The 23,901-nt window shown below is 58.8% G+C and overlaps 1 protein-coding gene and 1 non-coding gene across 2 annotated transcripts; both read left to right on the top strand.

Moving 5' to 3' along the window:
- The first annotated feature begins 5,819 nt into the window (after positions 1-5,819).
- Positions 5,820-22,683, top strand: WNT10A (Wnt family member 10A). Its single transcript, XM_030952380.1, has 4 exons — positions 5,820-6,124; positions 8,753-9,015; positions 16,850-17,226; positions 21,920-22,683. Exons 1-4 carry the CDS (start codon positions 6,066-6,068, stop codon positions 22,385-22,387), a joined length of 1,167 nt encoding a protein of 388 aa, XP_030808240.1. The 5' UTR covers positions 5,820-6,065; the 3' UTR covers positions 22,388-22,683.
- On the top strand, positions 19,474-19,546 carry TRNAV-GAC. The gene has a single exon. It is a non-coding gene; the product is annotated as a tRNA-Val (tRNA).
- Positions 22,684-23,901: the final 1,218 nt, after the last annotated feature.

Genomic DNA, 23,901 nt, shown 5'->3' with positions numbered 1-23,901 from the left:
TCTGCCCTCACTCCATTTCCAGTGACAGATGTCACCCGGGCAGCCATGAGGACACATCAACCCCAGCTTGCCCAGGAGAGCCTGGCTCACCCCTGCCCATCATGGGGGTTCTGCTGAGCCAGCCCAGCTCCTCCTGGCTCTGCCCCGTTTCTGGGGCTCTGGTGTGTGCAGTGGCTGCCTCTGGAGTGAGGCACATGGGTACTGGGGGGTGTCCAGGCCAGCTCTGCTGCAGCATCTCCCAGACAAAGGCAATGCAAGGGCTGGGATCCCCCATGGTGGCCATACCAGCTCTGCCATGGGGTGTCCCTGCGTGGTCAGTCCCTGTGGTGTGTGGGAGGCAGCGTGCACGGGGCTTGCTCCAGCCCCATGGGATGGTGCCCACAGCAGGCTTCAGCCCCTTCCTTGCACCCTGCTGTGATCGAGGCACCCTCTGCCAGCTGCTGGGAGGAAGATGAAGAGGCAAGGTCTGCCTCACTGCAAGGATGCTGCAGGGATGGCCAGAGGCAGCCAGGCCCTGCCTTTCCAGCCTGACTGAGGCAGCGTGGCTGAGTGCTGGTGCTGGCCCTGCCCCAGTGCCCCGGGCAGCTGGCAGGACTGGCCGGGCCAGACCAGTGGCCGTGCCTGGTCCTGAGTCACAGCAAGCAAACTCGGGCAGGCTGTGGGGTATGAGCCAGCCAGAAGGCAGTGATGCTGGGGGCTCCAGTGCTGCTGGGCTGGGGAAGTTTGGCATGGTGACTAATGCTGCCACAAAAGGCAGGGTCACCCTGACCCCACACCCAGCCCTGACTCACGTAGCTGTCGCTCTGGTCCCGTGAGGAGAGCTGTGCTTCAGGACGTCAAAAGCTGGGTAAGTGGATGGCTGCATGGGCTCCCAGCAGACCTCCCCTTCCTCCTCCTTTTCCTCATCCAAGCTTCCCCTCACTTTAAGATTTCCCAGAGATTCCCCCTGCACCCCTTCAGCCCCACTGTGTGTCATCAGAGCCTCCTCTCCCACACCTGCATACACAGACTGGCTGGCCCTGGTGGTCCCAGAGACCATCAGCCCCTCCAAGGCTGCAGCATGGCCAGGAGTGTTCTTGTCCAGAGCAGGCTGTTCTCTCCCTGTGCTGCTTTCTGGTCACATCTGTAGGCCACAGCCAGTCTGTAAGAACAAGTAGGAGCAGCATGACACACACAGAGGTCTCAACCCCTGCATTTTCCTGCCATGGATTTCTAGTGGGTCATCCTTGGACATTGCAGAACCTCAGAGAAGCTGCATGACTGTCCAGGACCTAGGCCTTGGAAGTTGCTTATCACAAGGCAGAAGGGGCTGGAGGAGGGCATATGCCAGGAGGAAAGGGGGGAACAGAGCCAGCAAGTTATGGGCTGAGTGCTGAGGTGCTGGAAAGGAGCTCAGATGGAGATGACAACAGGAGAGCCAGCTCCATTCTCCTAGGGGTGTGGGGTGCTGGCAGGACCTGCTCCTGCACAAGGGAAGGGAAACAAAGCAGGCAAAGTGCAGGCAGCCTGAGGGCTGGGCAGGAGGATGTGCAGTGTAAGAGATAGAGGGATGGCAAGAGGGATGGAGAGACAGAGAGACAGAAGGGTGGAGGGAAGGAGGATGGAGAGGAAGAGGTATGGATGCTTCCCCAGTCCCCTGCACAAAGCACATCCTGGGGCTTCATGTAACCTGCAGAAAGAAGGGACCTGCCTGAGCGCTCTGGCCTGGGCACGGGAGCTCCAATGGGTATTCCAAAGTGCACTGCACCAGGTACTTCCCCATCACCTTTTGTACACTGGCTCTGGGGAGCAACCACCTTCATTCCAGCTCTGACAGCATCCCACACCTCTTCCTGGTCTCTGCAGAGTGTGGGGCTGCTGAGCAGTGCTGGAGATGGGACAGAAGCTCAGAAGTGACAGGCCCCATGATCCCCTGATGCTGCATTCCCAACTGGGATCCTATAGTGATGACAAAAACAGATGCAGTGCTCTCACAAAGCTCAGCTTTTTGCCCTGAGCTTTGATGGTGCCATCAGGACCAAAGCACCCTCCACCAGCCTCACATCCCTGCCTACACCCATCCCTGCTCAGCAGGGCCAGTCCTGTCCTTAGCCCCCAGTTCCCCAGGCCACAACAGGTGCTTAGTCTTGTGCTTGAGGGCTTTGCTGGTGTGATGCAGGAAAAGGGTGGAGCAAAAGGCTCACCTGGCTCCTCTTGAGCCCCAGGACATTGCTGGGACATGAGGAAACAGGTCCCCCCTGCCTGCCCCCGCTGTGAGCACTGGAATACAGTGGCTGGTCTCCTCCCTAGGTCAGCAGGAGCGTGCGAGCGAGGCACCCGCTCTTGGAAGTGATTGTGAAAGGATGAAAGTGCTTCTCCTCTGATTTGCCTTGGCATTTATTTTGTGCACAGGATCCTAACAAACATACAAACATCTGTGCTCCTGAAGCCTGGAAGCAAGGGTCCCTTCCCCAGGGAAGGAACTTTTGGTGGGAAGGTGTCCAGCTTTCACCAGGGGATGTCTGGTGGGTCCAGGCTGAGGACAGCACATGCCTGGGTGTAATCCCTGGGGTGGCCCGAGAAAGAAAGGGGTGCTGAGGACCTGCTGAGGACACCTGAGCCAGGAAGCTGCCTGAAACTGGAGGCTGTTCCTCTGCCCTATCTCTGCCTGCTAAGTGGGGGTTCAGACAGTCTTCCAGGATGTAAATGGGAGACTCAAGACAGGAGCCAGGTCTTATGTGAGAGGAAGTGCAGAGGGTGGGAGCAATGGCTTCTATGTTAGGGACCATTGTGTGTCATGTCCACAAGTCTGCCGGTGTGCTCTGCCCAGCCCTGACACCACACCTCTCAGCACCAGTCTGCACCTCTGCCTCCTTTGGTGGGGGGTGACTACAGGGTGTCCTGACACCATTCCCAAACTCCTGTGGGACACTCCACATTACTTGCTGGGTGCTGGGGGATCCAGGAGGGCAGCAGCTATGGAGGAAGTGATGAAAGCTGGGTGATGCTGTGCCAGGAACCTCTCTGTATTCTCAGGCCCTTGCCTGAGGGATAGAAGGTTCTGCACCCTCACCTCTTGCTAAACTGTGTGGGCAAGGATGTTGGAGGGTAGATGCTGGCTCTGTACCAGTGTCCACACTGCACACAGGCTAAGCCTACTTAGCAGCAGAGCTGGGGACAGGAGAGCAGCCAGCAACCTCAGGACTGCTGAAGAAACCTCAATGGTGATGCCACACCACTGCACCCAGGGGAACCAGCATAGTCTCAGGGCTCACCCCACATTGCAAGTCATGTCCCAAAGGAAGTGCATTTACCTCTCTGGTGCAAACAGGAACCATCACATGAGCAGAGAAGGTAGCCCCTGTCAGTGCTGCTGTGCTGACGGGGAGATACCCAGTGCCTGCCTGGTGGAGAGTGGTTTGCCACCTGCCAGGCAGCTGTTGATGGCCCAAACACCAGCCTGGGCTGGGCTGTGGTGCCTGGGGATAGTGGGGGCCTGCAAGGGTACTGCCTGCCACCCCCATCCCCAGCACCCAAGCTGAGGCCCCTAGCCCCAGAGTGGGCACCCAAACTAAGGGGACACTGTGCATCTCCATGACTGGGGAGAGGCTGAACTGGGGCAGATCACATTCACTACGAGCCCAGCGAGCCTGGGCTTTTCTACGGGCACCCTCATGTGCCCACGGACACAGCAGAGAGACACAGGGATAACCTGCAAGGCTACTGCACAGCTCCCAGATGAAAGACACCCTGCTCACTAGGACTCCATAAAGGTAGGGGGTGCCCAAGAACTAAACTGGTGGTGCCAAGGAAGTGGGCAAACATTGGGTGTCCAACCTGGGAGAGCTCGTGGGCTGAGGCTGGGAGTGCTTGGTGGCCCTGTTGAGGGAAGGCAGAACCACATCCACAACTTCTCCACAGGCACTGGCCCTGCAGCACTGCTCTCCTGGCACTGGGCTGGGAGAACCCAAAAGAGGGCTGGCACATGGCATGTGCATGGCCATTCTCCATGCCCACACACGCAGAGTCACACCCCAGCATGTGCCACTCACGCTCACACTCCTGTGCACACTGACAGGCACCCACATGCCTCACACCATCAGGAATGCCTTCCTGCACAACCACAGCTCGTGTCAGCACCCCCAGTCCCCCTGTGCACACCCTGATGCCTGTGTGAACCTCCAGCATCTCCTGCACACCCCAAGCCACAGGGACACTCGCCCCCACTCCTCCTCCATGCCATGCACAGCCTTCTCTCCGTGTTCACTCCATGCCCCATGTATTTCCTGTCTGCTGGTACAGTCACTCCCCACACACCCCACACCCTGCACTCTCTCCAGCCCCATTAACACTTACCCATGCCCTCATACCCTGCCTATTCACCCTATGCCTCAATCACATTCAATCCACGCTGTCCACACTTGACCACGTTGCACACACTCGCTTTACACCCCATGCACATTCGCCCCACACCCAGGGCACGCAGGCACTGGGACTGAGAACAGTCCTCAACACTCCACACATGCTCACACTCACCACTCACACTTTCTCTGTACTCCATGCACACTCCCCCACGCCCTGCACCCTTATGCCACACCCAGTGCCTGCTCACACCCCATGCCTGATGCACTCACCCCACACTGCACACACATCACACCCCACACTGCACACATATCACACTCCCTGCAGCCTCGCCCCGGCCATGCACACTCACCTGTACACTGCTTTCTCACCGGGTACAAGGGTCCCCCTGCTCATGCATGCTGTGCACACTCCCTTGTCCCACACACACTCAACCAAGCCATGCACGATCACCCCACACCCTGTGCCTTCACCCACACTTGGTGCACTCTCACGCTGAGCACATTCACTCCACACCTAGCGTATGCTCACCCGACGCCGCGCACATTCACCCGTACTCCGTGCACACTCTGCTTCCTTGTGCACACCACCAAACCCCACGCCCACAGCACCTTTCCCCCATGCCCTGAGCACACTCCTCCCAGCAGCCTTCAGTCCCCCAAGTCCCCACGAGTAAGGTGCCACAGCATGCACGCCCCCCTGCCACCCCACGCACGGTCCCGCACACGGCGCACACAAGCCCACGGGCCGCGTACACTCAGCTCTCCCCGCGCTCCGGATCCACGCCGCTCACGTTCAGCCCACACCGCGAGCACTTACCCCGCACCCTCCTTCGCGCTGAGCATTCCCACCACACACACTTCTCCGCGCTCTGCACGCTACACCGTGCCCACTCACCCACGCCGTGCCCACCCCACGCCGCTTTCGCCCCCGGCCCCGCGCCCACTCTCCCGCCGCCCGTGCCCGCTCGCCCCCCCGCCGCCCGCTCCCTCTCCGGTAGGCTGCGTGCGACACGCCGGCTCCCCGCCCCGCTGCCACCCTCTGCCCCGTCCTTCCCCCGCGGGCTCCTGTCTGGACGTGTCGGGACTCGGGCTCCGGGCGCTGAGTAATGCTCGGCGCAGCGCGATCCCAGGCAGAGCCGCTGCCGCCGCCGCTCCGCGCCCAGCGCTCCCGGGGCGCTCCGGCCGCGACCCTGCTCGCTCCGCCGGGGGCCCGGCGACACCGGCGGCGGGGGGGGCGGCGGGGGCCGCGGCTCCCCATGTGCCTGCGGGCCCCGCGGAAGCCGCGGAGCCGCTCGCCCGGCGAGCCCTGCCCACGCCCGCCGCGGCCCCGGAGCCCCGGGGCGCCCTGGGGAGCGGCGGGGGAGCGCACCCCGCGGGCCGAGGGCCCCCGGCCCCCGGCACGTCCCGCCATGGGGGGCTGAGCCGGGGGGCTGTGCGCGGCGGGGCGGCGGCGGGCAGGGCGGGGGCGCGCAGCCCTCGCCGGGCTCGGAGGGCGCCGGGGCGGCGGGAGGCGGGGGGCGCATCCCGGGAGGATGGCAGAGCCGCCCCGGCGAGCCGAGCCCCGGCGCGCAGGGAGCCAGTGAGAGGGAGGAGAGGGGAAAACACAAACAAGCAAACAACCCACAACAAACAAAGCGGGCAGAGAGCAGCGCCGAGCCCCGCCGCCCCTGCCCCAAAGGCGCCCGCCCGCCCGCAGCCCGCACAGCCGCTGCCCCAGCGAAGATGCGCCCGGCCCTGGCCCACGGACTCTGCTCGCTGCTGCTCAGCCTCTGGGTACCCAGGTAGGAGCTGCACCCCTCCATCCCCAGCCCCGCCGCTGAGAGCCCCGGCCCCACGGGGAGGGCGCCGGGAAGCCGCCGCGCCCAGCCCCGCACCGGGGGCGGTCTGCCCAGGGGGCTCCGGGGGGGTCCCGCCGCCCCAGCCCGGCCCCGCACGCTGGCGGGCCCCCGTTCAAGGGGCTGTCAGGGCTGCTGCCCCCCTCCGCCTTCCCTCGTCCCGACGGAACGCCGGTGGGATGCGCAGCTTCTCCCGCTCCAGGAGGCTGTCCCCCTTCCTCCCCGGCCAGAGCTCCAGCGCCCGCCCCGACTGCCTCAGTTTCCCCGCTCGCCCGCGGAGGACGGGGGAATGCGGGCTGGGATGTCACTGTCGTGGGGGTCGGTGCCTGCTGGATCCCCCTGAGTCCTCTCCCTGGCTCCGCCTGTCCTAAATGCTAGAGGGGTAAGAGGGGGCCACCTGCTTTCCAGAAAGCGAACCCCCAAATTCACCGTCCCTGTCCGTCTTCGCCTTCCCTCTGCCCGCTCCCAAACTTGTGCACTGCAGGCAGCCGGGGGTTAATCCTGGTGCTGGTACGAGTCGGGGGGGTCCCCCGCCCTTCCCCCTCCCTCCAGCCCCTTTAAATATAATTTGTTAACGTTGGGACTTGTATTAATTAAAGCAGCAGCCGCTGCAGCCTGTGACCTGGGGGCCTGTCACCGTGAAATCAAGTTTAAATCCAGATTTAAAGTGGGAAGAGAGCTGGGGGGAGCGCTGTATCCTCCTAAGAAGTGTGACAGTGACAGCTTCTTGCTGGTGCCTGGTCCTCCTGCGCCCTGGGTGGAGCGAGAGGCAGAAGGACCTTCCCTCTACTCTCCGGAGCCCCTGCCTCAGTTTCCCTGAGGTGCAGTCGGGAGATGGACTGTGGCATCGCCCCCATTCCGGGATGCCCTGGGAAAAGATGGCAGGCGCTGTGTCAGGCACAGGACATGAAGGGAACAAAGTCATTGCTATGTTCAGGGCAGGAGCTCCTGGGGTTGGAGACGGTGGTGGCTGTGTCCTGCTCTGCATCTTTTGTCAGCCAGGGCTTGCTTCACAGTGGGAATGAGTGCAGGAAGCTGGGAAGATGATTTCCCCTCTGTGTAGGGGTTTTGGAGGGATGCACTCCCTTTGTCTCTCTTCTCTGCTCCACCTCGACTCTCCCTATTGGAGTCGAGGTGGATTTGTACTGGGGCATATTCATATACTACCCATGAAAGTGGTGGGATGGGTACAAACACCCTTGGGAAGCTGGAGAAAGCAGCCTGATCCTGACAGCTCTCCCTCTGCCCTGAGCAAGCTGTAATTCAGCAGGACACTGGGGCTGAACCCTCCCTCCAGAGTTGGGTCAGTGCTGAGCTGGGGACCTCATCCCCTGACAGCTGCTTCTGTCCATGTACCTGCACCAGGCTTGCAGGGTTTGAGGGAACAGAGGGGGAGTAACCCTTCTCCCTAAGACCTGGCAGCTGCAGTCCTTCCTCCAGCATCCTCCTCCAAGTCTTGTTTCTGTAATCAAAGTTCAAAGGGCTTTGAGCTGCTTGCTTCTCCCAGGGACCCAGCTCTTGCCTGTCCCAGGGAACAGGGAGAGACTTTCCTGGGGAGAGCTCCCAGCAGGGACCAAGCTCTCCTGATCAAGCAGTGGGGTGGTGCTGAGCTCCTAGTGGACCATGCTGCAAGATGCTGTATTGCTGCTGGGCGTCCCACTGTCTGCTGCTTGCTTTGTGGGTCTTGCACTTGGGCACTGTTTATCCCAGAGTCCTTCAAGCCATTCCCTGGAGCTGGGCAAACACTTCCTACTGTCTCCTTCTCCAGATTTGTCTGTCATGTATACCTCTGTATTAGCTCCAGGCATCTCTTTCTGGACATGCTTTGTCTCCCCACATCCCACATCCCACATCCCATCTCCACACACTCCACACTTCCCCATTTCCCCAGGTCACGTCTCTGTTTGTGTAAGTACCTGTACCCCTGCTGCTACCCATGTGCTGCTCTCTGTGCTTCTGTGGCCACATGTATCTGGTTCAGTGGGGCTAGGATGGGACAGTGGACTTGGGATTGTTGCTGGGAGCTTGAGGATAGTTAGCACAGTGCTTGGCTCCATAGTTCACAACTGAGCTGGAAAGAAAATGCTGATCATTCCCTTTACCTCCCTTGTAAGAACCCTTGTAAGCAGTGTTGGGGGGATACAGGAGATGCAGGGAGGGGATCAGCCAGCAACGCTGGCTGGAATGGTCCTCCTGCTCCAAGGTCTGTCAGTTCTCCCAGGGGGAAGCCCACGCTTTCTGTGGAAGGCGAGTTGGGGCGTTGTGTGCTGAGAGTCTGCAGTGCATGGCCAGTGTGGGAGATCCCTGGTGGAGCACACAGAGAGAGTGCAAGCCTAGGAGATGCTGGGCTCCAGGGGCAGGATGGCCAGATTTAACTGCTGCTGGCAAAGGCTGCCAGGGTAAGCTGAGTTGAGTGTTTCCAGCCTTCCCTATAGGCAGTGGGCACCATGTGCATTGAGGAGCCTCTCCCTTCCCTGTCTCTGTCTCCCACAGACTTTTCCCCTTCCCCAAATGGAAAACCAAGTGGTTGACGCTTTGCTTGCTCTGAGCTCAAGGGTGTCCTTTCCCTCCCAGCTCGTGCTCCAATGAGATCCTGGGCCTGAAGCTGCCCTCAGAGCCAGTGCTGAATGCCAACACGGTGTGCCTGACCCTGCCGGGGCTGACCCGGCGGCAGCTGGAGGTGTGTGTGCGCCACCCCGACGTCACCGCCTCCGCCATCCAGGGCATCCAGATTGCCATCCATGAGTGCCAGCACCAGTTCCGGGACCAGCGCTGGAATTGCTCCAGCCTTGAGACCAAGAACAAGATTCCATATGAGAGCATCATCTTCAGCAGAGGTAAGGGTTGGACGGTTCCCCTCCTGTCCCACTATCCAGTACCTGCTCTCTGGAGCCCTCAAGGGCTCCCCCTGGGCCCCTGCACAGCTCTTCCCTGTCCCAGGGGATGATGAGGTGAGCTCTTCAGCACCCCCATGGATGAAGGCAGACAAATGTTATGGTCTGCCAGACAAAGGAGCACTGCACTATGGCAAAGCTGCTCCATGCACCTTTGTACCTGCACTGGCCCTTGTCCTGAGCTGCTCTTCCCTGACCAACTCCAGGTGTTCCTAAGGCTCTTCCCAGGCCCTCCTGCTTTCTGGCATCTTCTCCCAGTGTGGTGTAGGCTGGTGTTTGGAGCAGTGCCATGGGTGTGCAGCATAGTTGATGGGTCTGAAGGTGGATGCTATGCTCTGGGATTTGGTTTGGTGGATACAGTTGAACATCTTGGCTCAGTTCTGCCCTGGGGATGGTGTTTGAGTGTGTTGTGATGAGCTGAAATGCCCCTAACTAGTGGGATGTAGCTCTGTGAGCCTGTCACCTGGTGCTCTGCCAGTGCAGAGGGCTAAGGGGTCACTGTTTTGTGGGACCCTAAAGCGTGATGGCAGAGGGGACAGGCTGTCCTGGGAGCTCACCTGCCCACAGAGCCCCCAGCTGCACTGCTGAGAGAGCTCTCCTAGCTGTCCATGTTCTGCCAAGGATCCTGGTGCCCGGATCTCATCTCCCTCGCGGTCATGTCTGGCTCTGCCTGCACCAGAGCCTCCCTGGCTGATACTGTCTCCCTCAGGAGCAGACTCTGCGGTGCAGAGGGGCTGGCCTGCATGGTGCAGATTAGGGTTGTGACCTGATGGGATCTTCTAGAGGACTTGAATGTGTATTTTCACCTGAGTACCCTTTATTGAAACCTGTGCTTCAGCATATTTCTAAGTGCCCATTGCCACAGGCCATGGTCAGGAAGGACAGTGTGGTACCAGTGGCCAGCAGTCGGGGTGCCGAGGGCAGGACAGGTGCCCAGCACACAGACCACTCCTCCAGCAACAAAAGAAAAGTGAAAACTACCTAAGAAATTGCTCATATACCCGCTTTGTGAGCCTCTCAACCTGATGCCCAGCAGAGAGTTGCAACATCCACTCTTCTTCAAACATCCTTCCACATCCTATGTCTTCTTTCCTTGGGACTATGAGAAGATTCTCAATGAGGAGAGGTTGGCAGCTTGAGGCTTACATGGCATTGAAGGGATGTGGTGACAGGAGCCCACAGGCAGCTGTAGCAAGTGGGGAGAAAGCTGGAGAGGGGATCACAGAAGTGTTTTGGTGTCCAAAGATGTTCAGGGCAGCCTGGACAGCCTCGCTGGATGGAATGCTACCTTGGAGCATGTGTGGCATCAGGGCTGTGGTCCTGCCATGGAGCAGCTCTGGTCCCTCTCAGGAGCTTAGTGCCTGGAGAAGGGCAGCGTCTCCTCCCTCTGTGAGCAGTGCCCAGGTTAGGGCCTGGCAGAAAGGGTGGGGACTGTCAGCCCTGATAAGCATCGAGGTATTTTAGGTCCTCTGAGGAATGTGGTTCACTTCTAGTCTCCTCGGGCGGCAGGAGACACTGGCTTGCTGGCTCGAGTTGCTCACACACCCAGACAAGCTGCTTTGCACCGGGTACCACCAGGCTGGGAGAGAAGCACCAGCAGCAGAGAGCAGTGACCTGCATCCCTCCCTCAGCTCACCTTGTCTGCTGCTGGCCCCAGGGCCTCGCACCTCACTGCTGTCTCAGGTGCTCCTGCAGCCCTTCCTGCTGTCAGGGCTGTGACTGATGGATGTGGGGACTCCCACAGACCCTGGACTCCTGTCCCTGTCTCAAGTTGTTGGATATGGCTCAGCCCAGGCTCTCGGCATTGGTGGGGTCCCATTCTCTGGAATGGAGACACGATATCCAGCAGCAGGGCAGGATGGAGGTAGGGCTGGAGCATCAGAGCAGGCAGGCTTCTCATGGCACTCCTGTTTTGGCAGCAGAGGTTGCAGGATGAGCCCCAAGAACCCAAGCCGTCTCATGGAGCTGCTTGGAGCTGTTCTGGCATGGAGCAAGCCTTGATACCAGAGCCCTGGCCCAGTTTGAACCCACTCATGTCCCTCAGTGGCAGCACTGGAGCTGTGAGCCTTGCCTTCCATCTGTTCCAGGCATCAGAGAGGGGATGCATCTCAGTGAGTGGTAGAAGTGAGGGGTGCAGGCTTCATGGCGCAGACTTTAATGCACCCGACCTCCAGGGAGCAGGGCTCTGCTCTGCGCCCTGCCCCATCCCTGCCGTGCCTGGAACACAACGTGCTTGTAGGATCATTGTTTGTAACCCAAAGTGACAGACCCCTTTAATCTTTCATTCCTTTTCCCACTTCTTCTGCCATCAGCTCAGCCGTGCATGAATCTCACTTTAAATTATTTGTAGCTGGCTTCTCCCTCCTGCTCTCCCCGCTTGGCTTCGCTCCCCAACTCTGTCCTGTCCTCCTGCATCTCTCACGTCTTCTCCAGTGTGGGCATGAGCCAGACAGGATGTTACCCTGTTCCAGCTGTCCCATGGTGCCCATCCCACAGTGCCCAGTATCCAGGCACTCAGTGCTGCCAGGGACCTCATCCCCTGGGGACAGAGAAGAGGACAATGGCAGATGAGTGCCCATCTCCTCATCCTGCTGAGCTGATCCCAGAAGTCTGAGTGCAAGCCCTGGGGAGACAGGAAGGAGAGGCTTCAAATCAGACAGGGGTGGGAGTCTGGGGTGGCTTTAGAGCAGCACAGCTGGAGACAGGGATGCTGCCAGCATGCTGGGCAGAGCACAGACCTGGGAGATGCTGCCATCTGGGAAACAGTGGTTGTGAGGCACAATGGCAGGTTAGTGGAGGGCAAGGAGGGTGCCCAGGAGTTTACCATCCCTGCTCTCACAGTGTCACTGGGTTATTTGAGACACCACCATGGTCTGTGGTTTGGTCTTTTGATGCTGCATCCTTGGGGTATGAGATGTCCTTTATAACCTCTGTTGAGTCTCCAGTACCATCTGCATCCCACATCCTCCTTGGCCCATGTCCCCTCTATGTTAAGCCAGGCTCAACAGTGCTATGGCAAATCCTCTGCCAGTTTTCCCTGGCTCCCCAGCTGGCTGCCTGTGCTCACCACCTTCCTGCCCATTCTCTGGCACTGTCACTTCTGCCAGGACTCTCCAGTGCTGTCCCTGGTCCCATCCTTCTCTGCTATACCTTCTTCTCCCTCCATGTGCTCACCTGGCTGACAGAGACATTCTCTTCTGGCCTCAGGAGAGGTAGGGAGAGGGAGCAGTGAGGTCGAGGCAGGTGGCTGCATCTACACCAGCAGTGGAAATAGATCTCCTGCTCCTGCTCCAAGGGTGAGCAGCACGATTGTGCCCACCCCACTGGAGAGGATGGCCTGGTGTCCTGGTACATTGTCCCACCACAGCGTCTGTGGGCTGCCGGGCGCTGTGTGGCTTGGCTGGGCTGACCCGTGCCTGGTTGCCTGATGAAAACCAAGCTGCAGATGGTGGTGGGTCACTGAGTCTTGGTCCTTGTCCAGTATGTGTGGACCCGTGAGTGGGTACAATGCCATCACGGCCGGGACTGTTTGGCTGCTGGGCAGGGGCTGTGTGAGGTGTGCTATGGGACTGACTATTCCCCTTTGCTCATCCCAACCCCAACCTCGTCTACATGGGGCTCTGAAAAAACTAGGACCTCCCGTGGAGGGGCTGGGTGTCCTTGAAGGCCTTCAAAGGCTCATGGTTGGAGGGGACATGACCCTGGAGTGCAGTATTTCTTGGTTCCTGCAGCCTTTGGAGAGACGGGTGACGCTTCCAGGCCCTGTGCCCACCTTAGAAGGGCTCACTGGTGACAAGGGGTCTTCATGGCCATGGCCAGATCTTGATTTCATCCAGCAGGGAGAGGGGAACTCCCTGCAAGGCTGGAAACACCAGGTGCTGGGGCCCAGCCAGCTGTGAAACGGAGCTTGGGGAGGCTTTGCTGCGTGCTGAAGGAGGCAGGTGCTGTTTCAGCTACCCAGGGAGATGCCGCCAAGCTCAGGACCCCGGCACCCAGCTCTGCAGAGCCCCAGCCAAGCTGTGGAACCCGCAGACCGCAGCGCCTGGCCTGGCGCACCTGCAGCTGGGCTGCTGGCATGGATTTGTGCACCCCCGGGCAAACCAAGGGCTTTGCCCACCTGGCCCTGCAGCACATGCGGGTACTGTGGAGGCTTGGCTTCATCCCTGTGGGTTCCCCCATTCCCTGGACCTTCTCCCCACTGGCGGTGGAAGGGAGACCCTGGGGCCAGGCAGGATTGCTGGCGGTGTGGGCCGAGCTGGGCTCCCTGCAGCCCGCACGGCAGCAAGGGCTGCTCCCTCACGCTGCCGTGGGCGGACAGCAGCGAGGGCTGCGGGCTGTCCCTGGCACGCTCAAGGAGGTGCAGGGAGGCAAGTTGGGATCTGCAGGGAGGCATTTAGTGCCTGGTGCTGGGCCAGACCCTGGCAGGTTCACCTGCAGTTTAATTAGGGAGAGGGGAGGGGAGGGAGCGGGGCTGGGGGAGAGGCAGCATGTCGGGACTGGCCGTCTCGGCAGGCCTCGCAGGAGGTGGCAGGAGTTCTCCTCTGCCTTGTATCAGGGCTGGGGCAATGTACCCACAGCTCCTGGCAGCTACACCTCACTCCTGGGGGGTATTGCCATGAAGGGGGCAGCTGAGCATCCCTGGGGTACCCTAGGGTGGGCCTGCGTGAGGCTGTCCCGCTGGCTCCCTCAGTGCCAGCCAGGCATTGCAGTGATGAGTGCTGGGAGAGAGCTGCTGCCTGGATGTGATGGTGAGCGGTGGGAGGAAGGCTGTGCCTCCAGCTGTCCCTGGTCTACAGACTGTAGAGCCCAGAGCTGTGCTGGAGCCAGCCCTGTAGCCTTCATCGCACATTTGCTTGAAAGATGGAGGAACTGCAGCATCCATGGCAGAGCCAGTGCTGCTGGGACTTGGGGTCTTGCTAAATGACCCCCCATTTCTTAGGTACTGCTTGACAGAGAAAAACTTTCCCCCCTAAGAAAGCTGCTTTGGGATTTGAGCTGGGGAAGAGATTTCAGACCTGTCCTCCTTGCCCAGCATGGTCTTTAAGTACACAGCAGGGTGAACGCTGGTGGTGGTGTCAGGATTGTGTCCTCCTTTCTCTCTTCCCTGCAGGATGCAATACTTCTTGTACCTCCCACAGCTACACCTCTTCTGTGGTCTCTGGAGGCATATGGTGACTCAAAAATCATTGCTGAGGTCTTAGGTGGCTGGGGTAGCTGGAGAGCCTCCCCTCAAAGGGCTCAGGGCTGGCCACCACATGCCACTCTTGGCTGTGGTTCCTGGAAGCTTCCAGCTTCCAGCCACGAGGCAGGTGGTTGTTGCAGCCATGTTGCTTGTTGCTTTGCTTCAATCCTCTGTCTCTGGTGTGGCTGGGGTAGAGCAAGGAATGTAAACTGAACCTCCTAGCAAAACTGTACTGGCATGGCTGCTGTGATCCCAGTGCTGCCCTGACCCCTCCTCTCCTTTGCCCACAGCTCCCCATGAGAGCAGGTGAGGGAAGAAGGGGAGAAGGCAGGGAAGAATGGTGGGGCCAGGCAGAGTGATACTGAGCAGGGAAAGGACCACGATGAAATGGGAACAAGACTTCCTGATTGTGACAAGACATGGCTGTGATGCCATGTCTTGGGGACCAATCTGTCTCCTGCCCACAGCCTGGGCAATGGCAGCTCCAGAGAAGAGGATCCATACATCATCCATCAGCTCACATGTACTGGGCGAGCACTAGAGGAAGAAGGAGGACTGGGACTTTAACCCACGGGTTTCCCAGCCATGGAGGGTGCCCAATCAACCTGACCTCTTTACCTGTAAGGACACGAGCTTGCTAGACGGACTGGGTGGGGTAGAGCTTGTGTCTGGGCTCAGAAGAGATTTTAAGGAGATGCCACGCCGGAAATTATATTTTAGACTGAAGAAATGTGTGAGAAAGAGGCAGGGCTGAGAGGAGGGTGTTGTGCTGAGTGAAGGGTTTGCTGCCCCTGTCCCCAGGCACTGGCTGTGCGAGGAGCTGGGGATGCCCAGCAGGGTGGCAGTGACGGATTGGGCTGTGCTCAGGTTTGGCATATGAAGGGCTGAAGCTGGCCCAGATGGCAGGATCAGAGAACTGACACAGGGAGGATTTGGGAATCCAGGAGACTTTTCTGTGCTGTTTCTCCATCCTCCCTTGCTCACCTGGGGACTGAAGTTGCCCAGATGTGGGCCTTCATGCTCCAGCAGCGCTGTGGGTGTGTTGCAGGCGCTGCCTGCCAGCACTCTCCCTGGGGAGGCTGCACGGCACAGTGTACGCACCAGCGGCCCCATTACCTGCCCGCTGAAAAATGTTGTTCAACTTGTGCATGGAAAGAGGCAGGCTGAGAGCAAGCTTGTCCCACACCGAGGGGAAGCTGGGAGAGGCTCCTGCTGGCTTTTAAGCAGTGCCTCGTTAATTTTTTAAATGCACCAGTGTCAAATTAACACACAAAAGAGCAGCACGACTTTAAATGCAGGTTTCCGGGCTGCATTTCATTTTCCTTTAATAAGATCATAGCGTTTGCTCAGCGGGCGGCAGTAACCGCGGAGGAGACATGCGTGCTGGGGAGCACTGCCCAGCACGGCCGGCAGCAGCGCTTGCACTCCCACTGCTCCCGACTCTGGGGCACAGGCAGAGCTTTGGGGTGCTCATCCAAGACTCCAGTTTGATAGTGTGGATTTGGTGAAGAAAACACCCCAAAGCCTGTTGTCTGTTCAGCTGTGTCAAAGCCAAACTGCTCATGTCCAACAGAGGGAGAGAGGCTGGGAACTCCAGCTATTTATTTATTCACATGTGACGCCACGGCACAAAATCTGGCACTCCCTGCATCCTTGCCTCATGCTGGGGCCAGTCAGTGTGCACCAAAGCAAAGGGCACTGCAGGCTCCCCGTCTGACCTGGGAACCACAAACAAAAATATTACTTTGCATTTCAAATAGAATAGAAACTCCCAGGGAGGAGAGGGTCCTCACCTGGCTTCAGCGAAGCCAAGAGATTCTCAGGTATCCCCTGCTCACAGCCACATGGAGCCCCATGAAGCCCCTTCTGTGAGACCTGCCCCTTCTGTGAGACCTGTCCCTGTCCCCATCTGCCCTGTCTGCAGCTAATGACACTTGTGGATGTCCTCACTCCCTAGTGTTTAATGACAACCAGCTGCTGGCTCTGGCAGTCCACGGTGTGGTCACGGCATGCTCTAACTGATGAGGGATGCTCATTTTTTTACAGCCTGGTATCACATTTAGAGCTTCTTGTGGGACCTGGCAGGGTTCAGGGTGGGAAGGGATATGGGCAGATGAATGGGGCTGGACAGGCAGTGCAGCCTGCTCTTTTTACTGCCTAATCTGCACCCTGTGAGTAACCAGAAGTGGTCCATTCTTCAGCAGAAATACCTCTCGGCCAGTGTTACATTTAGTATAGTAGGAAACTCTGAGTGGAGAGGGGAGGAGGGATTGCCTTTCCCCTCAGAGCCATGACGCTGATGCCTGATCAGTGCTGTGGTGGCATCTCTTGGAGTGATGTGAGAGCAGGGTGGTGGTGGAAGCTGGGGTCCCAGCTAGGGCAGGGCTGGCCCTCAGGGCAGCAGTGTGTCCTGGTGGGGATGGGGCTGGAGAACAGAGAGTGGCGATTCACTCTGTGTGGGAGCTGGTGCATCAGGAAAAAGCAAGATGCAAGCTGAACCTCCCAATCCCTGCACGCCAGTGTGACGATGAACTCATCCAGCCCCACTCGGGGGTCACAGCGCCCAGCCTGACCCCAGCGTCTCCTTCCTTGCAGGCTTTCGGGAGAGCGCCTTTGCCTACGCCATAGCAGCTGCTGGTGTGGTGCACGCCGTGTCCAACGCCTGTGCCCTGGGGAAGCTGCAGGCCTGTGGCTGTGACCAGAAGCGCCGAGGCGATGAGGAGGCTTTCCGGCGCAAGCTGCACCGCCTGCAGCTGGAAGCCATGAACCGCGGCAAGGGCATGGTGCACGGCGTGCACATGGAGCACATGCCCGCTGAGACCCCTGGCCTCCAGGACTCCTGGGAATGGGGAGGCTGCAGCCCTGATGTGGACTATGGAGAGAAGTTCTCCAAGGATTTCCTCGATTCCCGGGAAACCTACAGGGATATCCACTCCCGGATGCGGCTGCACAACAACCGCGTGGGCCGGCAGGTGAGCGGGGCGCTGGTCACGGCTGTGGGGAGGGGATGGTGGCAACAGGGTCCCCAGGACATGTGTGGGAAGGCTGTGAGGGACTCATGCTGGCTGCTGTGGAACCATTTGTGAGTCTGGGATTGCCCCCGAGGCACCCCCTCTCCCCAGTCTTGCCCAGAACAAAGGCAGTGGTGCCCTTAGCAGGACAGGGCTGCAAGGATATGCTGGCCAAACACCTGCTGGGAGCAATACCTCTGAGCATTGCTGCTGTGGCCTTGCCAAGGGACGCTGGCCAGGCCACTGTCCCATGTCTGTGCTCCAGTGGTGCTACTGGGGTGGCACAGCAATGATTCTGGCTCCTGCCTCTCAGTGAACTGGTGTTGGGCAGCTGCAGTGGGGGTGAGCTAAAGACAGGGAGAAGAAAGTCACTGGCATCATGGGGACACAGCACAGATTCTGCAGCACCTAGACGTGTCTCTGCCTCCAGAAAGGGAGCCAGTGCCCTGAGGAGGCAGATGTGAATGAGATTGAGTTAGGCAGTGGTCTCCTATACCAGCTGGGAAACACAGCATGCCCTTGGGAGCAGAGGTGACAGCCCACAGCCTTGTCCCCCATCTCAAGCAGTGTGTTGGAGCCTGCTCAGGCAAGCAGGACAGCCTCCCCTCCATTCTAATGATGTCAGGTCTTGTTAAAGGTACTAATTAGTATCTCACTCTGTCTGGAAGCTGAGGTTTAAAAGCAGCCTGACACTGGAGACAAGGAGCATGAAGGCAGGACGGGCTGGGAGGATGGCTGCATTTCCCTGCCTGCTTTTGCTCACAGCAGGTGCCTGAGAGATCACATCCATTGAATCCAACAGGACACATGTCCCCAAGACCCCAGCCACATGCTGCCAGGGCAGTGCCAAGGGATGTGTAGTAGCTGCAGGAATAAATAATTAAAGTCAGAATTCCACAGGGAATGTTTCCTTGGGATGGCTCAGACATTTGGATGTGCCTCTTGCTTTGAGCATGTTTCAAGCTGGCTGTGAGATGAGGATGCTGCAGAGCAGGACCTTAATGTGTGGCTTACCCTGATGCTGGAGCTGAGCTTTACCACCCTGGAGAAGCCACCCCAGTTTGGTCAAGCTGTAAATGCCTGGGGAATAGCAGAACTTTTGATTTGTTTGGCTTTGTTTGCTTGTGTGTAGTGAAAGCTCACTCAGTGTTAGGCAGCTGAATTCTCTGCAGACTGCTCTGGCCCAATCTGGGCAAGACCCCCGTTCCAGTTCTGACTGCAGGGCTCTTCCCGATTCCCCTACATCTCTCCATGCCCCAGATCTCTGGGACTCTTGGCAGTGCTCAGAAACCTGTGGTCTGTGTTCCCCGTTTCCCAAGGGAAACCTCACAGCCTGCAGAAGAAAGGGAAGGTGAGAGAGGAATATTTGCTCTGGTAGGATGTCACGAAACATTTCCCATGGGATCCAGTAACAGTAAGAATGTCTGGGGTCTGCTTGTCCCTGAGGACAGACAGGCACGAGACTGGCAATGTCAACTCTTGATCGCTTCAGAGACAAGATCTGGACTGATGAAAGAAGCCTGGGAGCTGGAAGAAGAGGCAGAAAAAGACTAAAGGAATAAAGGAGGGAACGGTACCTGTACAGGTGGGGAAGGGATGCCTGGACAGGCAGCTCAGGGACCTTGTTGAGATGAGGATGTGAGCCCATGTGTGGTGCTGTGGGTGCCAGGCATTGGAACAAGGAGATGATGCTGTGCCTGGTCTGTGTTGGTGCTGTGCTTATTGCCAGGGCTGGCCCTGGGGATGGGTTCCCACTGGGGATGGGTTCTCCAACTCCCCACCTGCTCTTATAGCAATGCTGTGGATCCCACACCCACCAAGCCCCACTAAGTACCAGGAGCAATTTTCCTGCTGTAATAAGGAACAATCTCCTGGGATTTCCTCAGAAAGGAATGGCTGTGCTCATTGCAGCAGCTCTGTGGTCCTCCCCTCCAAGTCCTGAGGCTTGAACCTCTTTAGCAGGGCAGTGATGTGGACGTGCACACCTCGTGCCATGCCCTGCCATGCACCATCCCCGTCCGTGCACCGAGCAGCTGCAGCACCCAGAGCCCTCCATCATCTCACTGGTTCTGAGCATCTTCTCTCTGGTTCCTGTGTGTCCCGAGGGTGCTGTGCCTGTGGGTGAGCCTGTCTCCTGGCTCAGACCCTACAATGCTGGAGGGAGGTGACAATTCCATGGATGGTGGCACCCAGGTGCCATCAGAGGTGGTTTCTGTAGTGTAGTGGTTATCACGTTCGCCTGACACGCGGAAGGTCCCTGGTTCGAAACCAGGCAGAAACACACTGATTTTTCCTTTTTACACCCAGCTATGAAGCTGGGCAGGGGATTGCAGCTGCAAGGGATGTGCAGCATCCTCTGATAGAGCCCTGCAGTGGTGACCTTGCTCCTGAGGAAGGTCAGGAAGCCCTGGGACAATCATTGCTTGGTCCAACTCAAGACTGAGGTGGGTGTTCTGCATCCCTGGCAGGCAGCAAGCTCCCCAGCAAGGAGCAGCAGGAGTGTGAGAGAGGCTTTGCAGGTCCTCCTAACTCACCAGATCTGAGAGCAAGAGAGGATGAAAGGAAGCCAGGAACTACCCATTACCCTCACAACAAAGACCTATGATAAAGTTCTTATGAGCGTGCCTGGGAGGAGCTGGGAATGTGTGAAAGAAAGCACCAGCGAGTCCGGGCATGTGTCGAACTTGGGTGTCTATGAGACAGGGAAAGGATGGGTAAGGGTGCGTGGAGAGAATTCAATGACAAAAGCACGGGGCGAGGACTCACATGGGCTCTTCTTGCATCTCCCAGCTCTGTCAGGGTCCTGTCCCCTCTGTGCTGCCTGTGCAGGGGTAGACGGGTGTTGTGGTGCTGGGGCTCGGGATGTTCAGCAGTGATGGCTTGGGTGATGCAGATGGTCACACTTGACACCTTCTTCAGCCCCTGCTGTGACCAGCTGTAGGCCCAAATAAACTCTTGTCCAGCTGTCACACCACTGTGCCCTCCATCCCCATGGCGAGCCTGCCAGCCACAGCCCTGAATGCAGATTTTTCCTGGTCCAGCCAAGCCAGTAGGGTGGGAATGTGGGAAAGGGTGCCAGTGCCAGCGTGTTCCCAAGGATAGTGACAAGAACAGTGGCGAGCAGCTGCTGTCACACCCAGGACATGGTGGAGAGGCCAGGTAGCTCATTACCTGTGAGGTGGAGGCTCTTCCCAGCAGGAGCAGGACTCTCAGCAGGATGAAAGCCAAACTCCAGCCCAGCCCAGACCTCTCCGCCATGTGCCCCGAGCTCCAGGCGTGTTTCCCTGGCCTGCCTTCATTACCATAACTGCTTAGCAACTTGGAGATTTACTCAAAAACAAGAAAACAAGGAATAAAAACTACCCACCTCTACCTAAACAAGGCTCTCCTGTCACATGTGTCCCTCCCAGGGAGGGGGGCAGAAATAGGCAACATGTGGCAGGCATGAAGCCAGGTAGATATGTAGGACAGGCATTGTAGGACAGCACCTTTCACAGGGGCAGGTGTCCCCTGGAATCCCCCCACAAGCCCTGGAGCAGGGCCCTGGGTATGGGGATCAGCCTGTGATAGTCTGCAAGCCCCATCTGAACTCTGGTGAGGTTTGGGTGTGTGCATGGGAAGGGAACTCGGTGAAGCCTGTGTGAGCACATGGATATGGGGGCACACAACCCAGCAAGAATCCCTGTTGGGACAGAGCAGAGGACATTATAAACTGCCTCTTTCCAGCCTGTGTGGGGATGTGTGGCCATGTTGTGCCACACATTGATGGGCATGAGCTGTTTCTCTTGGCTTGGCCACAGCAGTATCCCTTACAGGGAGGGGGGGATATAGGGGATTCCAGCATGCAGCCTTGCCAAGGGAGTCCAAGGAGCCCCACACTGGCCTCTGACCCCTGCACGAGCTGTGCTTTCAGGCTGGCCCAAACCACAGCCAGAGCCCAGCCCATGCACCCTGGCCCTTGAAGGCGCTGGATGGGTGGCACTGGCCACACTGCAGCCTCTACAAACTGTAAGTCAGGGATGTGATCCCTGCTTGGAATTTGGAACTGTGGCGAGGTTGGCTGCAGGAGAGCAGGCAAGAGCTAAAAGCAGAGCTGCTCCTAGGACTCCCAGAACTGGGGCTTTATGGGATGAAGGCCTTGGGGAGAGGAAAGGAAGGGGAAGCATCCCTCCCACTTGCCCCACTTGCAGTGCTACTGCCTGGTGAGGTGCATGGGAGACCCTTGCACTGGGGAGGTCCCAGTATGGCTGCACCATGCAGCCAATGCTCCATGCTGGCTTTTAACTGGGGTCCAGGATCAGGTTGATGCTGCTGGAGCCAAGCAGCAGTGGGAGGTGAGATCCAGGCTCCTTCTCCTCCCTGTGCTTAAAGAGCTCACCCTCTCCTTTAGGTGCCAATCCCTTGATGAAACATAAAAGCCAGTTGGTATTACCAAGATGGGAAGGGACAGGGTGTGGGACATGAGTTGCACTGGGCACAGCAACAGGGTGCAGCCTTGCTGGCTTTGCAGTTCCAGAGCTTTGATGGCTACTCATGCCAGCCCTTGATGCTCCTGTAGTGCCAACCCACACAGAGCTCCATTGTGGCTTCTCCAGTCCCCAAAATGCGTCTCCTTCATGCTAACTCCTCTGTCCTTCCTTCCTTCCCCGCCCAGGTGGTGATGGACAACATGAGGAGAAAGTGCAAATGCCACGGTACCTCAGGGAGCTGCCAGCTGAAGACATGCTGGCAGGTGACGCCTGAGTTTCGCCTGGTGGGGTCCCTGCTCAAGGACCGCTTCTACGGGGCCACTCTCATCCGGCCCCACAACCGGAACGCCGGGCAGCTGGAGCTGGGCCACGCTCGGCACCGCCGCCGGGCTGGCATCAGCGAGCTGGTTTACTTCGAGAAGTCACCCGACTTCTGCGAGCGAGAGCCGGCCCTGGACTCCTTGGGCACTCAAGGGCGCCTGTGCAACAAGACCAGCCCGGGCATGGACAACTGCGAGAGCCTGTGCTGCGGCCGCGGGCACAACATCCTGCGGCAGACGCGCAGCGAGCGCTGCAACTGCAAGTTCCACTGGTGCTGCTTCGTGGCCTGCGAGGAGTGCCGCATCACCGAGTGGGTCAGCGTCTGCAAGTAGCCAGGCAGGGCTGGGTGCCCACCCCAGGGTGCCAGGGACAAGCACGCCTGCCTGCGGCAGGGGAGGGAGACGGGGATTGGCGCCGGGGGGAGGTGGAGCCGCGATACCCGCTTCCCTCCGCTCCGAGGGAGCAGGAGAGGACATGCTCGGCACCCTCCAAAATCAGCACTTTGTCGTCACCTGGGAAGGGCAGGGCAGGGCTGCCCGCTGCCCCCCAGCCCCACATGAGAGCACCAAGGCTCCCGGCCCCGGGGAGCCCACGGCCATGCTGTACAGACCGCCGACACCAGCACCACTCGGGGGGGCGGAGGGAGGGCCTGGGGGTGGGGGACTGCCCGCTGGCACCCAGCGGTATGGAGCAGGATGGGGCCGTGGACAGCAGGGCATGGGGAGCCCAGGGTGGGAGGGAAGTGGGGGGGACACACACTAGCACTGTGCACAAGTTCCTCCAACCACACGCGAGGTTGTGCTCGGAGCAGGATGGGGTTGGAGCACCCCGTGGGATGGAGAAGGGGCACGGCTCCCCGGGCTGGGGCTCACCTCTCACCTCTGGGCTGGCTTGGGCTTCGTGGCCGGAGGGGCGGGTGCCCGGGGCTGTGCTCTGTGTGTCTGTGTTATTGTATGGTAAGTTATTTTCTGATTGTGAATAAAAGTGGATTGGAGACAGCATAGGGTATTTCAGGATGCAGCACCCTGCTCTTCCTGCTGCCAAGGGCTCTCCATTCCTCTAGGGTGACAGAAGGATGGAGGGGGACCCTCGGTCCTGGTGACCTACTTGTGTGAGACTTTCTCTCGGGTGCTCTCCTGCCATCCCATAATAACTGTCCTGTCAGCTGTTTGCAGACTGGCAGGAGGTGGGGACCCATCACAGGCATCCCAGAGACTTGCAAGGTGGCTACTGGGAAGCTTCTGCCCAGTTGGATGCATGCTAGGCCCCATCCATTCCATGGGAATCCTGGCTGTTGCCCCTGTGCCTGTGACCGTGTCGGGGCTGGGAGCTGCCCCACTGTCTCCCGCAGTCCTGGGGAGGGATGGTGGGGCTGGAGAGCAGGGAGAGGGGAAGGCAGCATGGGTGGGCCAGGCAATGGGGGTACACGAAAGGCAGCTTGCTGTGGTGGTGGGGAGGGCACCCATCTGGCTGCAGCAGCCTGCAGGGGCCAGGCAGTGAATCATGCTGCTGCTGTCTCCTGACTGATAACTTCCCTGCTCCTCCCACGGCTGTGCACCCCTTGGGGCTATAAAAAAAAATAAAAAAATAGAAGTGAATTTAAAAAAAAAACCTAAATCAAGGAGGAAAATACCAGGCTGGAAGGGAGCGAGCAGCCCGGGTCCAGCAGGGAGTGGCCCGTGTCCTCGTTTCATAACGCTCATGCACGCAGCTGGAGCTGCATCGGCTGGGACGGATGCTCTGCCCTTCACCACCCCTGCAGGGGAGGGCTGGCTTTTCCCCTCCTGGAGGGACCATGTGGATGGGGTCCTTGCTTCTGGAACCAGGTGAGGAGAGGAGAAGAATG

Source organism: Camarhynchus parvulus, chromosome 7 (assembly GCF_901933205.1).
Source record: "Camarhynchus parvulus chromosome 7, STF_HiC, whole genome shotgun sequence".
In the NCBI taxonomy this organism is placed as follows: Eukaryota; Metazoa; Chordata; class Aves; order Passeriformes; family Thraupidae; genus Camarhynchus; species Camarhynchus parvulus.
Note: the sequence above shows the minus strand (reverse complement) of the source record. Positions and strands in the feature narration are given on the sequence as shown.

What these genes read in the sequence shown, in the direction of transcription:
- WNT10A (XM_030952380.1), top strand. Translation starts at nt 6,066, where the DNA reads ATGCGCCCGGCCCTGGCCCACGGACTCTGCTCGCTGCTGCTCAGCCTC. An exon ending in CTCAGCCTCTGGGTACCCAG is followed by an intron (nt 6,125 to 8,752) that starts GTAGGAGCTGCA and finishes TTTCCCTCCCAG; the next exon opens with CTCGTGCTCCAATGAGATCC. An exon ending in GAGCATCATCTTCAGCAGAG is followed by an intron (nt 9,016 to 16,849) that starts GTAAGGGTTGGA and finishes CCTTCCTTGCAG; the next exon opens with GCTTTCGGGAGAGCGCCTTT.